The sequence below is a fragment of the Pongo abelii genome, chromosome 3, assembly GCF_028885655.2.
Source record: "Pongo abelii isolate AG06213 chromosome 3, NHGRI_mPonAbe1-v2.0_pri, whole genome shotgun sequence".
Classification (NCBI taxonomy): domain Eukaryota; kingdom Metazoa; phylum Chordata; class Mammalia; order Primates; family Hominidae; genus Pongo; species Pongo abelii.
The window spans coordinates 198,262,743-198,278,039 of NC_071988.2; the positions used below are offsets into that span (position 1 = coordinate 198,262,743).

Here is a 15,297-nt window from a genome sequence, read left to right on the forward strand (position 1 = left end):
GGGGATTTCTCTTAAGGCAACTGCTGTGAAATGAATTAAATTATTTAATAACACTAATTTTTGTAGGTATCTCTATGCCTTTTTTACCTAAGGAACCAACTACTTACAAATTGTATACTTGTATTAATAGTTGCTCTGCCTTTTTTCTCTTTAGAGGAATTTGCTTTCTTATATACAATTAACAAATCAAATTTCATTCTTCTTTTTAAATCTTTCTTCCTTTATCTTTATCCTTTCTTCTTTTTTTTGACTTAACTTCACTCTTGTAGCCCAGGCTGGAGTGCAGTAGCACAATCTCACTGCAACTTCTGCCTCCTGGGTCCAAGTGATTCTCCTGCCTCAGCCTCCTGAGTAGCTGAGATTACAGGTGCCCACCACAACTCCCAGCTAATTTTTTTTTTTTTTTGTATCTTTAGTAGAGATGGAGTTTCACCATGTTGGCCAGGCTGGTCTCGAACTCCTGACCTCAAGTGATCCACCCGCCTCAGCCTCCCAAAGTGCTTGGATTATAGGCATAGCCACTGCACCTGGCCTAAATCTTTCTTTAGAAGGGAAAAAAATATGTAAAACAGTGACAAAATGTATAACCTTGTCAAACATATCTCATATCTCAAGAACATCCCTATGAATATTTATCCTTTTATGCTATTTAGTAAGAAAACTGAAAAAAAGAATGCAGAAAATTCCCTGAGTATCCAGTGTTGAAGTTCATTATTTGCACTTCAAATCTAGATGGAAACAGATAGTTGACTTATGTTAATAAAAACTATCTACTAAATATAACGTGTCTTCAAAATATTTTGAAAGCACAATTCCATTTCAGCACTTTTCTTTTATATATTTATATATTTTTCTTAATAAAATAACAAACAAAAATACTATACCCAGAAAGAATAAGCAAGCACTGAGTTATATTTTATCAGATATGATCTGTTCTATGCCCTGATATTTCTTTAAAAAAAAAACACAATATATTTGTTTCGGACATACAGACTAGGATTTAACCACGGTGGTCATTTTTACCTGGAGATAACATTGCCAATGGAGCAAACATCATTTCTAGAACTTGTAAAATGATTCCTTTTAAATGAATCATTTCTAGGACTTGTAAAATTATTCCTTCGTAACAGCCACGCAAACCACTATCTTGCACTCACATATATAAAAACGAAGCAAATCAATCAAAATGAAAAAAACAAGAACCCCCTACACACAAACACACACATGCACACACACACACACACAGAGATGTAAATAGCAGTCTAAAAGTTTAGAGTTGTTAGCATAAAACATATAAACTTACATGTTAAAATGTATCAACTAGTTCCCTCACTAATTAATAATATATTAATAATATATAATGAGTTACCAGTAATGTGCGTGTAGCCTAAGGAAGTCTCAGATAATTCCTGGTAATATTGTATATTTGGTATTTGTCTTGTTTCCATTTTTTTCTTATCCTCATTTAATAAAGGGAAAAAAATATCTAAAGACGTGAAGAAAGAAAAATACCCAAATCTGGTTGAAGCCTTAGATGTCTTCTCTGTCAGAAAGTCAGGGTTGAAAACACAGAAGAATTACTAACAAGGAAAGATCTGTCAGCTTTGAGAAATGCTGCTATGGGAGTATCATCTTCATAATTTGGTAAGGATGTGGGGCTCAATATAATTGATCAATTGACTAGTTTATAGGCATCTACAGCTGAGTGAAATCTTACAGGACCAAGGTAGCACAGATCAATAATAGCTGAGTTATTGGGATAAGAACAATTATCTCCTGACTCCTAGTGTAGTGATTATTTAAGCACAATATGCTTCATCTCTGTTGATTCATTTCACAGTTCGAATATAGGTCATGTACTTATCTATATATTCCTAAATTCATGAAGGTATAAATAGTCTCTATAAATAAAATACAAGAAAAATGAACACAACATAGTTTTCAGAACAGATGCATAACACCAACTTTACGAGACATACTGTATTATATCACAATTTAAAACAGTCAAGAAGCATATCTTATCATTTAAAAAACTCAAATGCCATCAAACATTCTTAGACAGTTTGTTTAACTTTTAAAGTTATATTTAAATAATAAATGTATATCAATAAATCATTTTGTAGTAACTTGCTGAGGGATTCTGCTATTCCACGGAATTTTCAGTCTCTGCCTTTCTCTTAGATCATTCCCCTTCTGAAATCATGAAACAGTTCTTTCCTACCCAACAAAAATCTTTGCTTGACCTTGGACCCATCCAAAGTTCCTCCCACCCTCCCTCCTTTCCTGTTTCCCTCCCCTCTCTCCCTCCCCTCTTTCTTCCTTACTTTTCTTTCTTTCTTTTTTTTTTTTTTTCTAGTCCTTGTAATCTGGTCTATGAGAGCAGACTTGCATCTTCACTCCTTTATTAAAAATGCTTTGATTTCAATATCTGATATAAATGAAAAAAACCTTAAAACAAAACATATTGTATTCCTTTCTGTTCTTTCTGTTGCACTGAATACTGTAGGTCACTCATTTCTTAAAACTCTTTTTTTTTCTTTGATTCTTCTGAATGTGCACTAGCTCTGTCTTATCTACTTTTCAGCTGAAAAGTCCTTCTTGCCTTAATGTTCTGGATCCTTCTTGCCTTAGTGTTTCTTTCACAAGGGCCTTTGGTCTAATGTTGACTCCCTCCCACAACTGTTTTCTATACCCTCTTCTGAACAGATACACTCATTCCACAGTTTTGCCTTCTTTCCTGTCTCCAATGACCAATATTAAATACATTATACTTTTTAAATTTTGTATTTTTATATCTTTGTGAGTTAGCAAAGTAGGCAGTCATAGGCAAATAGCTTGATGATAAGAGCATTTGTTGGTTTCTTTGTCAATTATCTAAATGTTGTTGCCTTCAAAGTCTGGACATGACCCCAAATAATGAAGGAAACAATACACATTCACAAATAACTATAATGCAAGGAGGAAACAGCTGACATAGCAGACACAGAGAGACAGAAAAGAAAGGTAGACTTTCATCAGATGCAGTGTTTACTGAACTTTAGGCATTTGTGCAACATACTTGTAGCTTTACCACATTTTCCTAGCAATGTGTACAAATGTAATAATATATGAAATATTTATTATATTCACATGCCTTTTCCAATATCCCTTCATTTTCTACAAACATCTTTCCAAGATAGATATTAGAGAGAAAGGAGAGTTTTGAACCTATTGAGGCTGAAGGACTAAAGGGACAGCTAGGTGAAGACAGCTGACAGCTGACAGGCATAGATATGCAGATTTGAGAGATACATAAATATAAATGACACTGAAGCTATGAGACAGGAGGTTATTAGTAACTTTCAGGGGAGGGGTTTCAGTGAACTCTGGAGAACATTACCCAATAAGGTTGATTAGTGACTGATGAAAAAGAAGAGACAGCAACTATAGAAACTTAGTAAGTTTAGTAGTGAAATGAAACAGAAATGTAATAGTAATTCCAAGAGGTAGCTCTTGGTAATATTAGGACCAGGATTAGAAAATAAAAATAACATGCAGGCATGCCTTAGAGGTATTTGGGGTTGCATTCTAAACAATTGCAATAAAGCCAACATCACAATAAAGCAAGTCACATGAATTTTTTGATTTCCCAGTGCATATAAAAGTTATGTTTACACTATGCTAAATTCTATAAAGTGTGCAATAGCATTATGTCTAAAAAAACCCCAATGTATATACCTTAATTTTAAAATACTTTATTGCTAAAAAAAATGCTTACAATCATCTGAGCCTTCAGCAAGTCATAATCTTTTTGCTGGTGGAGGGCCTTGCCTACCTGTTGATGGCTGCTGACTGATCAGGGTAGTGGTTGCTGAAGGTGGTTGGGCAATTTCTTACAATAAGATAATGAATTGCATTTGTCTTATTTTAAGGCAATATAATTGCTGCATCAATTGACTCTTCCTTTCATGAAAGATTTCTCTGTAGCATGTGATGCTGTTGGTTAGCATTTTACTCACAGTAGAACTTTCAAAATTGGAGTAAACCCTACTGCTGCTTTATCAACTAAGTTTATGTAATACTATAAAACCTTCATTGTCATTTCAACAATATCACTGCATCTTTACCAGAAGTAAATTCCATTTTAAGGAACCACTTTCATTATTCATCTATAGAAAGCAACTTCTCATCCATTCAAGTTTCATGATGACATTGCAGCAATTCAGTCACATCTTCAGGCTCCACTTCTAATTCTAGTTCTCTTGCTATTTCTACCACATCTGCAGTTATTTCCTCCACTGAAGGCTTAAGCCCCTCAAGGTTATCCATGAAGACTGTAATCAATCTACTCCAAACTCCTATTAATACTGATATTTGATCTCCTCCTACGAATCGTGAATGTTCTTAAGGGCATCTAGAATGGTGAATTCTTTCCAGAACGTTTTCAATTGACTCTGTCCAGATCCATTAGAGGAATCATTATGTATGGTAGCTATTGCCTTGTGAAATATAGTTCTTAAATAATAAGACTTGGAAGTGGAAATTGTTCCTTGATCCTTTCGATTTGTAAAAAAAAAAAAGAGCACAGTATCTACAAAGCACAATACAGTGAAGTGCAGTAAGACAGGGTATGCCTGTATATTAGCGATACAAGTGAAGGAATAACAGCTGTAATGAGTGGCTAAGTCAGCTTGAAAGAAAGGCATTCTGGAGTCAGTTTTTCTCGTTACATGCCCCAGACTTCCTGCCTCATCATCAGTCGAATTACACGTTAAAATTGCAGGTCTAGCTCTCAAGCCCAAGCCTTCTGAATCTGAGTCTTGGGAGTTGGGACCCAGGAATCAGTATTTAATATATGCCTTAAGGTATTCTAGCTAGACAATAAAATTAGTGGTTCTACAATAAGAAAGTTTATACAACTAGCAAGAGATATTTATTTTGTTATTACTGCATATTATTTCAGCATACCTTATATACCTTAAAATAAATAGTGAATATCTTACACTGAATAAGAATTTGTTTTATCATACTGCTTTCTAGAATTAACACATTATTCTGTTTATGTCGTTCATACAGGTCAAGGCTTCATTTCTCACTGGGATGTGGTTTTGTTTGCTTGCCATAGCATGGATAGTGAGCATCGAGTATACAGCTTTGCAATATTTACCCTCGTCTCCTCACCTCTTGTCAAACAGTTGAAAATAAAATGATCTCAACTTAAATAAGCTGAAACACAATAATGAGCTAATATTTTTTAAGGCCTCTAAATTTCTAGGTTGAAATTAACTCTGTCCTGGAATTTAAACCCATCTCATTTACCCTAATTTTTCTTTGTTTTTCAAATGTCTGGGAGAAAGGCCTCGATTTTTTGTAATCACAGAGACAGCTCTAACTTTGCCAGATAAAAGTATTAATAATAAAAGGATATTTACATGAAGAGTTTTGTTAAGTGGAACCTTAATTAAATACATCTCTTCAAAAGAAAAGTATGGTGAAGCCTCTAGTGACACTATACCAATTCAAATTTTGTGCTTTGTAAAGCTAACACATGCTTGAAAAATAAAGCAATCTCCTAAACAGTTCACTACAAAGCATCTAGTTGATTGTGACGAGGATATTGAGCAAAGGATTTATGCTAACTGACCTACATTCCAATTTATGACCAACTCCATTCTAAATAAAATGAACAGTATTTTACAATAGCCTTAGAAACTTCAGATTCAAGGGAAAATAAGAAAGATTAGCTGATTTTATTTGAAACTATTTTGAGTAGAACTTATCCCAGTATTCTACCAATACATTTCCACCCAGGCATGAATTTCCACACTCAAATGTTTTGCTGTGAAATTTTAGTGTGACTGTTTAGATTTCATGTTTCTAATTAAAAATTTAGTCTTTAATCATACGTTTTTCTCAGGACTTGTGCTGAGTTTTCAGTTGTAAACCCAATGTGAAGCACACTTAAAAAGACAGCTCTTTTAGGAATTAGATCAATTAGTCAGTTACCCTCAATTTCTCCTTTCCTCGTATGAGCAGGCTGCTCCTCACATCAAGGAAAAGCAATGTCCTGGGATTTCTGATGCTAGATCATAAGAATCTTTGCAGCTTCTGCTTGGGTTTTTTGGAACATTCATTCTTGGGATGCTGCCTCTTGAAACCTAGCCATCATTTTGTGGAAAACCCAAGCCACTTCAGGACAGCCCGAGATAAACTCGTAGTCAACAGCTGGCATCAACTGCCAGCTATATATATGTGAGCTCTCTTGGACGACCAGTCCAATCGTGTCTTCAGATGGCTGAATCCCCTGCTGTCATCAGGCTTCCAAGTCAGGAAACTTCAAATGAGGATTGCTCAGCAGACAGTCAGCCCTCAGAACCGTGAATGAAAATAATAAATTGTTGTTTTAATCCACTAGTTTGGGAGATCATTTTATGCAGCAATAAATGCTTAGAACATGAGTTTTATCTTCTTCCGCTGAGGTTGGGACTCTTATCAGACTTTGTGATTTTCTAAGGAAAATAACACACTAGAAGCCAAATGATCAAAAGTATTATCCAGCACTCTAGCATCATAAAAGTGTTCTTGATTTGCTTAATGGAAATAGCTTAATCTTATCTTCATTACAATGTTTTTTTTTTCTCTAATAGTTACTGGATCAAGAGCTGAGCTACATAAATTTATAGAACCTTACCCAACCTTGTCATCAAATAAATGAGGAAACAGGATCCCAGAGATTTATAGGATCCGTTCAAAGACATAAGGGATTATCATCTGCTTCTCCTATTTCAAACCTTGGCTCTTGTACCTTGTTCATAACTGTCTCGAGGGTGTCATAGTTTTCCTGAAAAAAAAGTTATGAGCTCAAGACAATACTGTGTGTCATTATTCTTTGTCTAAATTTGCAAACAATTTTACAGATGCTTAACCAACTCCATTGTTACTCAAATTGAGTAAGAGCAAAATATTTCCATTGGATATTTTTCTCTTGTCAAAATGCGTATACTCTTAAATCTAACGCGGAATGTTTAAGTTGTCCCATTTCGCTGTTCTTATGTTGGGGCATTTAGTACATATCATGTAGTTGGCGTCCTTCTTCAATCAAACAGGGTTTATGCTTTCCCTCCCTGTCCCTCGACCAGTACTCCTTATACTCACACTTTCAAATAGATAATTCAGTTCATGGGTTTTCCCCTCACTAAAGGTTGGTAACCCTTTCATCTTTGTTTTCCTTTTTGTTCCTGTGTTCTGATTAAATTCTCATTATGTGTTCCTAACATACTAAATATTTGTGTTTAGATGTCTTGCTATTACCTCTTTTTTTTTCCTTTTTGTTTGAGACTGAGTCTCTTTCTATTGTCCAGGCTGGAGTGTAGTGGCACAATTTCGGCTCACTACAACCTCTGCCTCATGGGTTCAAGCGATTCTCATGCTTCGGCTTCCCGAGTAGCTGGGATTACAGGCGTGTGCCACCACTCCCGGCTAATGTTTGTAATTTTAGTAGAGATGGTCTCACTATGTTGCTCAGGTTGGTCTCAAACACCTGGCTTCAACTGATCCACCCAGCTCGTCCTGCCTCCCAAAGTGCTGAGGTTACAGGCGTGAGCCACCGCACCCGGCCTTGCTATCACTTCTTAATAACATTTCAAATATGAAATTAATTTCCTATCCAAAACATGCAGAAAGTAAACCATTTGGTTTATCCTTTAAATATTCTATCAAGGAACCCACTACTTCCCCAGTCTTCAAGATTTCAAATTTCTAGACAAAATCTTCTATTCATTCTCTTATTGCTCCATTTCCTGATTTTATAGATTTTTCACTAGATCTATCTCTCATCAATCTTTTGCTCTCCGGTTCCACTGGCTTAGACATGTATCATATTCTATTATTATCATATCGTATATATCATATAATATTATTCCCAAACTGGTTTAGACATATATCATATTACCCCAGGATTACTGTGACAATTGGATCTGTCTTCTCCAACTAATTCTGTTTTAAACAACATTTTCACTAATCTCCTTAAGTCTTCCCTGCTCAAAAACCTTCCATGACACCCTACTTCCTATCATGTAAATTCTAAATTCCTCTCATTGCTTTTAAAGGCTCTCCAAAATCAAATCCCATCCTGTCAATCCAGCTCCATGTCTTACTGTTCCCCAAACACACCTTACTGCCATGAGAAGGAGCTCCTTATTCTACCTAGAACCACTTCCCTTCCAAATGTTTCACATTCCTCCAAGACAGGTTCAGTACCACTCCCATTAAACTTTTCATAATATCTGTCAAACTAAATCATATTCAGCATCATTTTTTAAACAAAACCGTAATCAGTGGTCTCATAGTGATATACATGTGGTCAAGTAGAACAGTAAGTGTTGTGTTCAGGAGAAAATTTTAAAAATATTCCTGGCCTATCTTTCCAATGGACCCTGAAATTCCACAATTAGAGATTTGCAGGTTAAAGTTCAACTTGAAGTTAAAATGTAAATACTCTTAGCAATGTGTTGGCCCTGCAGTTTTTTTAGTATCAACTATTTTGTTGCATCCTTTCCGCAGAGTAAAATTTTGGAGTGGAGGGATAGCCTTGCTGCATACCTAGAGAAGCCGAGGGCATCAATGAGGAAATCAAACAATAAAAGGAAGAGATGCCAAACTTGCAATTTGCCTACTTTGCAAATAACTTTTTTTTTTTTTTACAATCAGCCTTGTGCATTATGGATATGAAGGACTATAAATTATTCAGAATATTTAATTAACCAATTACTCTCATTCTTCCACAGTGCTAGAGTTCAGATTTCTTCTTCTAAGACACATGAGAATTGATTGCTACATTCATCCCCATAACATTATCTTCCTTTCTTTAAGTGATAAATTTTGGTTTTCATGATACCAGGAAAAAAAAAAACAAAAACAAAACAAAACAAAAAACTGGATTCCATTTGTTGGCACAATCCAGCATTCTCCTATGCTGTTTTTCCCTCTTATCCTTATTAGGACTCTAATGCTAAACTTCCTACCATCCTTACTACCACTAAATAGAAGAGGCTCTAAGTAGTGAAGTTTTATTTTTCATAAGTAAATTAAAAGAAAGAGGAAAGATATGGCCTTAAGTGGCCAAATGTTGTCTATTTCCCCTATGCACTTCCTTCCTGCTTTCCCCCCTTTCCCCTCGCTGCTTATTGGCTCTTCCTACTCTCTGAACTGAATACTTGAATCTCCGTCCTGAGTTCTGGCTTCATGCTGTCACTCTCCCTTGCTACAGGCCTGCTCTTTTCTCTATTTCGCTCACCTCTGGCTTCCTTACTTGCTTCCTCTACTTCCACCTAAAGAGAGTTCAGGAATATTTTTAATCTCTCCTACTAGGCCCCTGACAATGTAAGTTTTTGGTGACCTCAGTTACAACAGGAAAAATGTAATCCACTTCTGGCAGTAGAAGGAACAGACAAATTTTTAGGTATCTGTAGATTACAGACAGGAAAGAGAACTTCTAAGAGTTACAGACCAAGCTTTGGATCCTGACAACTCAGTTGTTAACTCCACACCATCCCCCACAACAACACCTTCCTATAATTAGGGATGATTGATAATTATCCATGGGCATTGAAGCAAAATCCAGGACAAATTGTTTTCACAATAGTATGGAAATGGAAATTAAAAAATAATTAACTTTGAAATTATGAATACCTTACCTTTGATAGCCAGTCCTCTCGAGCTTGAGGTTACAAGGGTGAATTATGTAATTCTTTCTAGACATTTTATTATGTTGGATCCAAATGGCATCTTAATGTTTTTAATACAGCTAACGAATAGATTACATCAAGTCAATTATTTTGACTTTCCATTTCTGACAGCTTTTCTCCTGTGTGAGCATATAAACAAGAGTTTATAGGCTCAAGTGGTCAAGTAGAACACTAAGTGTTGTGTTTAGGAGAAAAATTAAATATTCCGCCCCTGTCTTTCCAATGGAACACAGCACTTAACAACCAAATAAAAAAAAGAGCCTGAAATACTCTCTGCCACACTTGGGAAAATGTTTTATCTTTCTTTTTTAACCTGAAAATACTCCTTCCTTTTCAGAAAACATTTAAAGACAGTCCTTCTTAAGACCATTTCCAACACTGTTTATACAAAGGCCCTAAAAGTGGGTCCTTCTAAGACACTTCCAAGGGTCAAGCAAGAAGAGACTATGAAAGTCTTGATCACAGCTAACATTCATAGGCAAAAATGTCCTCAGCTTTCTCTTTTTTCCTTTCTTCCAAGTTGGCTACTGTCTATAAACTCCAGTGATTAGTAGTCAAAGCATCCCCTAACCCTTGAGCCTGTGGGAATACAGGAATTTCAACCCGAGCACTTCAGTCCCCAAGGCCTCCTTTACTCTTGAAGAAATCCCTCACAACAAAGGACAAGGGAGAAGCAAGGGGGAGGGGCGCCCAGTGGACTTGGGCTGGAAGAAGTGAGCGGGCTGGGGTTGAAAGAGTAACTCGGGCTGCGGGCTCAACGCAGTCGGCAACCGCGGAAGAGCAGCATCTCCCCTGCGCCTATGGATACGCCAGTCCAGGGATGGCGAGTGCTTTCTCCTCCCCAGCTTCTCCCTCGCTCTTCAAGGTGACTCGTGGGACCCTGTGTCCTAGTGCTGGGTTTGAATCGGCTATTTCACACCCAGTTCTCCCTCCCCTCCGCCACACACAGTCACATTCCTGGAGCTATTCCAAGCTGCCTCCGCTAAGCACCGAATAAGCGGACCCTGCCTGGAAACTTGAGCGAAGCTGAACTGCGCCGAACTCCACCATCCAGTGACCCGAGCCAGTGTGGACGCCCTTTTAACCAAGCTGTTTACCCATGTCGAATTTAGGAAGAATCAGCCTTCAGCCTCAACCTCAAACCTTTTATGCAAATGGGCACTTCGTTTGGAAAGGGACTAGAAATTGTCCCCAGTCTGGCCCTGCCCCAGCACCTTCCTCCTGCTCAAACCTGTACAAAGTGGAAGTTTTAGGAAGTTTCCATTTCTCGTGCCCCGTTTCAACTTGCTCCCCAAAGAGAACATGAAAACGTGGGAACTCAGGAGGACAGAGATCTCCCTGTAATCCCCTCGCTATTCGGATCCGGGGTCTCTTAGTCTGTCTTTATTTCCCAAATACCGCCCCCAGCACGGTAGACCGGACCCCCAGGCTTGGGTACTGGGGCCGGCGCAGAGGATCAGCGCCCAGGCGCAGCCCCCCACCCTCCCGACCCACTGTAAACAGTCAGGCACCCTCCCTCGCCTCCAGGTGCCACCCCATCGCCATCGCCTCTCTCCCAGAAAAAAAGTCCAGAGACAAGAGGGCGGGGGGCGGGGGGACGCCGGGCGCGATGGGAACAGAGCTGGGAAGGACGCAGTCTGAGGCCGAGGAACATTCATTTTCTTTCTATAATGCCCATTCCCGTGGCCGAGCCTTTGGGCGAGGTGTCTGCGCCCGCCCGCGCACTCACCCATGGCCCGAGGTCCTGCTTCTCTGCAGTCCCCAGAGGAGAGCGAGTGACCAGGCGCTGCGCGGGGCCAAGTTCTCCAAGCCGCGCTGGGGCTCCTCGCGCCCTGGCAAGTGACAGCCTCGCCCCTCCCAGCGGAGACAACTCGCAGGGCGCCTGGCGACTCTGCGGGCGCACAGACCCCTCCCTCTTTCCACCTGCCTCCTCTGCTAGAAGCCCATTTTCCTCCCCTTCACTGTGAATCTCCTCCCCAGAGGCCCCCACCCTGCCCCCTTTCACTTTCATTGGAGACACGTGCAAAGTCTCTCTCCTAAATACATTGAATGCACATTACAGACACACACGTTGTCTCAGCACCCCACAACCGACTCGGTAGCCAAGATAATGATCTCTAAGTGGAGTCTGGAAATAGATTATTCCAAAAGACAGGTTTCATATGATAATTTTATGTTCCCTTGTCTTCTGTGTACCATTTTGTTTCTTAATGATAATAACATTAATAAAGACAAGAGGAAGAGAAAATTCTCCCTTTAATTTATCCTTTGTCATCTCCTCTTTCTTCAACATAAAATATGTTTCTGTAATTGGACAAGGTTATAAAGTCCTAAAAACCATACGCATAAACACACATGCACACACCCTGACACACACACACACATCATAATATGCAGAAATCACCTGGAAAATAAACAACTCAATCCAAGAGGCAGTTGATGAGGCTGAAAGAGCACAGGGCTTGACAGTTGAGAGGATGAGTTGTAATCCTGGCTCATTTCCTAATTTGTAAAATGAAGGATCTGGAAAAAGTGATCTCTAAGGTCTCCTCAAGCTAAAAAAAAAAAAAAATTATATAACTCTATGGGTTATTGACCTAGTTCTTTCAAGAGTCATACTGGAGAAGTTATTTCAGTAAGTCAGTCCCCAAGGTGTCGTACATAGCTTTTTCATGCAAAGCACACCCAAAAGTGTACATATCTATGCTGTGAGCAAGTGGAAGAATAAAATAAAATGGACATGATTACTTACTTGAGGAACATTGCTATCTAATGGGGAAAAGGTGATATGAAAAATAAATAACAATATTTTTAGCAGAATGCATGGATAAATGCAGAGCATATCATTAAAATGCCACAGAAACATCTGCACAGCTCTTTCTCACGTAATGGAAGAGGTATACTCCTGGCAGGGGTGTTGTAAATGCACTTCAGTTACATGGGAATACAGTTATTCTTATGGGAGGGGAAAGGAAGTAGTCAATAAAAATTAAAAGTGTTCAACATATCATTCAGAAATGCATCACCGTTCTAGAAATTGACTAACATGAACTGTGACTGTAGCAAAGCATAACACTAATACATTTGCTCAATAAATATGAGTTGCTGGCTCACACCTGTACTTCTGGCACTTCCAGAGCCTGAAGCAGGTATATCGCTGAAGCTCAGGAGTTTGAGATCAGCCTGGGCAACATAGTGAGACCTCGTCTCTACAAAAAAATAAACAAAAAATTAGCTGGGTATGGTGGCGCACGCCTGTAGTCCCAGCTGCTTGGGAGGCTGAGTTGGAAGGATCACTTTATCCTGGGAGGTTAGGGCTGCAGTGAGCCAAGACTGCACCACTGCACTTCAGCCTAGACAACAGAGTGAGACCCTGTCTCAAAAAAAAAAAAAAAAGATAAGTGATAGATTTTGGAGATTGATACATAAGCTCAGTTATAGGATCATCACAAGCAACTTACAATCTATTTCCTGAAGACTTATTCAAAATAATATTTGAATTCTAAAAATTAGAACTATTTTTTGTTTTTTTCCCATCAGATTCTATGATAATCCTGAAATACAAAATAATAATTATAACATAAACTGAGTACAGTGTGCTAAGTGTCAGGCATTGTACTAAAGGCTTTGTATTAGCTAATATAATTCTCACTACGAAAGGAAAATACTGTTATCCCCACTTTACAGATGAGGGAATTAATCCACAAAGAGATTAAGCACTTGCCCAAATTCTCACAATAAATGGGAATGCGAAGTTCATACCCAAGACAAAATATTCCAGAGTCCATGATCTTAGTCAGTTAACCACATTGTTTCTCAGTATCCAACTGGTTTGCCACATGCTTGAGAAAGACGGTGAAAGACGGTGATATCTTCCAACAATAAATATAATTCATAATTTTTTTTTTTTTTGAGACAGAGTCTCACTCAGTCACCCAGGCTAGAGTGCAATGGCACGATCTCTGCTCACTGCAAGCTCCGTCTCCCATGTTCATGCCATTCTCCTGCCTCAGCCTTCCAAGTAGCTGGGACTACAGGCAGCTGCCACCACGCCCGGCTAATTTTTTTTTTTTTTTGTATTTTTAGTAGAGACAGGGTTTCACCGTGTTAACCAAGATGGTCTCGATCTCCTGACCTCGTGATCCACCCGCCTCGGCCTCCCAAAGTGCTGGGATTACAGGCGTGAGCCACCGCGCCCCACCTAGTTCATAAATATTTTTAACATTCCCAGTAAAATATATGAAATTTGGAATACACTGAAGATACAAATCATCATATACTGGCTTTTAATAATCAAAATCATGATGTAGTCTTTCCTTTGGCCTATTATGAGTGAATAGATCAAAATGTTGATGTTTAATTCATTTATCTTACAGTGATGAGGCAAATGGTGTCAGTATCCTAGATCTCAGGTATAGAGAGGCCATTATCTCCCCTGAAATCTAACAAGTTACATAATTTTACATGGAATTCAATAAACATATAAATTAATTCATTATCTAACTTAGTAAATTTTTTTTTACTCTAATTATCCAGTATTTCTGCTTTCTCATTCCTGTCACCTAATTGTCCATCAAGCCCTAAGGTTCTGTTTCCAAAATATTCTTCCCACTCATCCCTCATCTTCAGTTTCATTGCCTAGACCACCTTTTAGCAAGTCCTATGGAAATATAACTAACACTTCTTTTTAAAAACGGAGGTACTTACCAGCCATGGGACTCAAAATTAAGGCTTTAGCTAAACTTGTAAAATTCTGAGATGAATATAAACTTTTCTTTTCTTTCCTTTTATTTTCTTTTTATTTTTTTTGAGATGGAGTTTTGCTCTTGTTGCCCTGGCTGGAGTGCAATGGCATGATCTTGGCTGACTGCAACCTCTGCCTCCCAGGTTCAAGTGACTCTCCTGCCTCAGCCTCCTGAGTAGCTGGGATTACAGGCATTTTTTAGTAGATACGGGAATTCACCATGTCAGCAAGGCTGGTCTCAAACTCCTGACCTCTGGTGATCCACCCGCCTCTGCCTCCCAAAGTGCTGGCATAAGCCACCATGACTAGCTAGAAATTTTTCATGACATAACCTTGTTGGGGCCAAGGGAAGACTTCCCCTTTGCTCTCTGAAAGTTCACTGAAAACTATTTATCCAAAGATGGATAAATAGGAGAAATGGCATACAAATTTATTAATGAGCACAGAGAACCACAGAGTGATTACCTCAACCCCCAGTGGGGTAGAGAATCTTATATATTCCATCTTGAGGTTACAGAAGGAATCGGGGCTTTTATCATGGCAAAATAGGGTACTGTGGCAAGACAGCTTATGGGAGGAGGAGAAGAGGAGCCCAGGCTTGCAAATGCGGTCTTTCTATGCAGATGAAATCTTGCAGGGCTCAGCCCTCACCAAGAACACAAGGTAAATGTTTCTTTCAGACTTTTAAAGGTGTCAGACTCTCAGTTAATCTTTCCTACATCCAGACAAAGGAAGGTCTCAGAGAAAGCTGGCTGCATCAATGCAGGTTTTCTCTACTGATGCGAATCTCCCCCCTACAAAAGTCAGCTTTTCAGCTATTCTTGATTT

At 38.6% G+C, this 15,297-nt stretch overlaps 1 protein-coding gene across 2 annotated transcripts in view; it reads right to left on the reverse strand.

The window, feature by feature from the left end:
• The window catches only part of GPM6A (glycoprotein M6A), a 368,945-nt gene extending 357,357 nt beyond the window's left edge, over positions 1-11,588 (reverse strand). The window contains exon 1 of one of the 2 annotated variants that reach the window (XM_024245554.3): positions 11,455-11,588. In XM_024245554.3, the coding sequence (XP_024101322.1) occupies positions 11,455-11,458 (4 nt within the window). In that variant the 5' untranslated portion in view covers positions 11,459-11,588. Of the gene's footprint in view, positions 1-9,674; positions 11,094-11,454 lie in introns of those variants that run through there. The other variant, XM_054553227.2, reaches the window with a different exon arrangement.
• Positions 11,589-15,297: the final 3,709 nt, after the last annotated feature.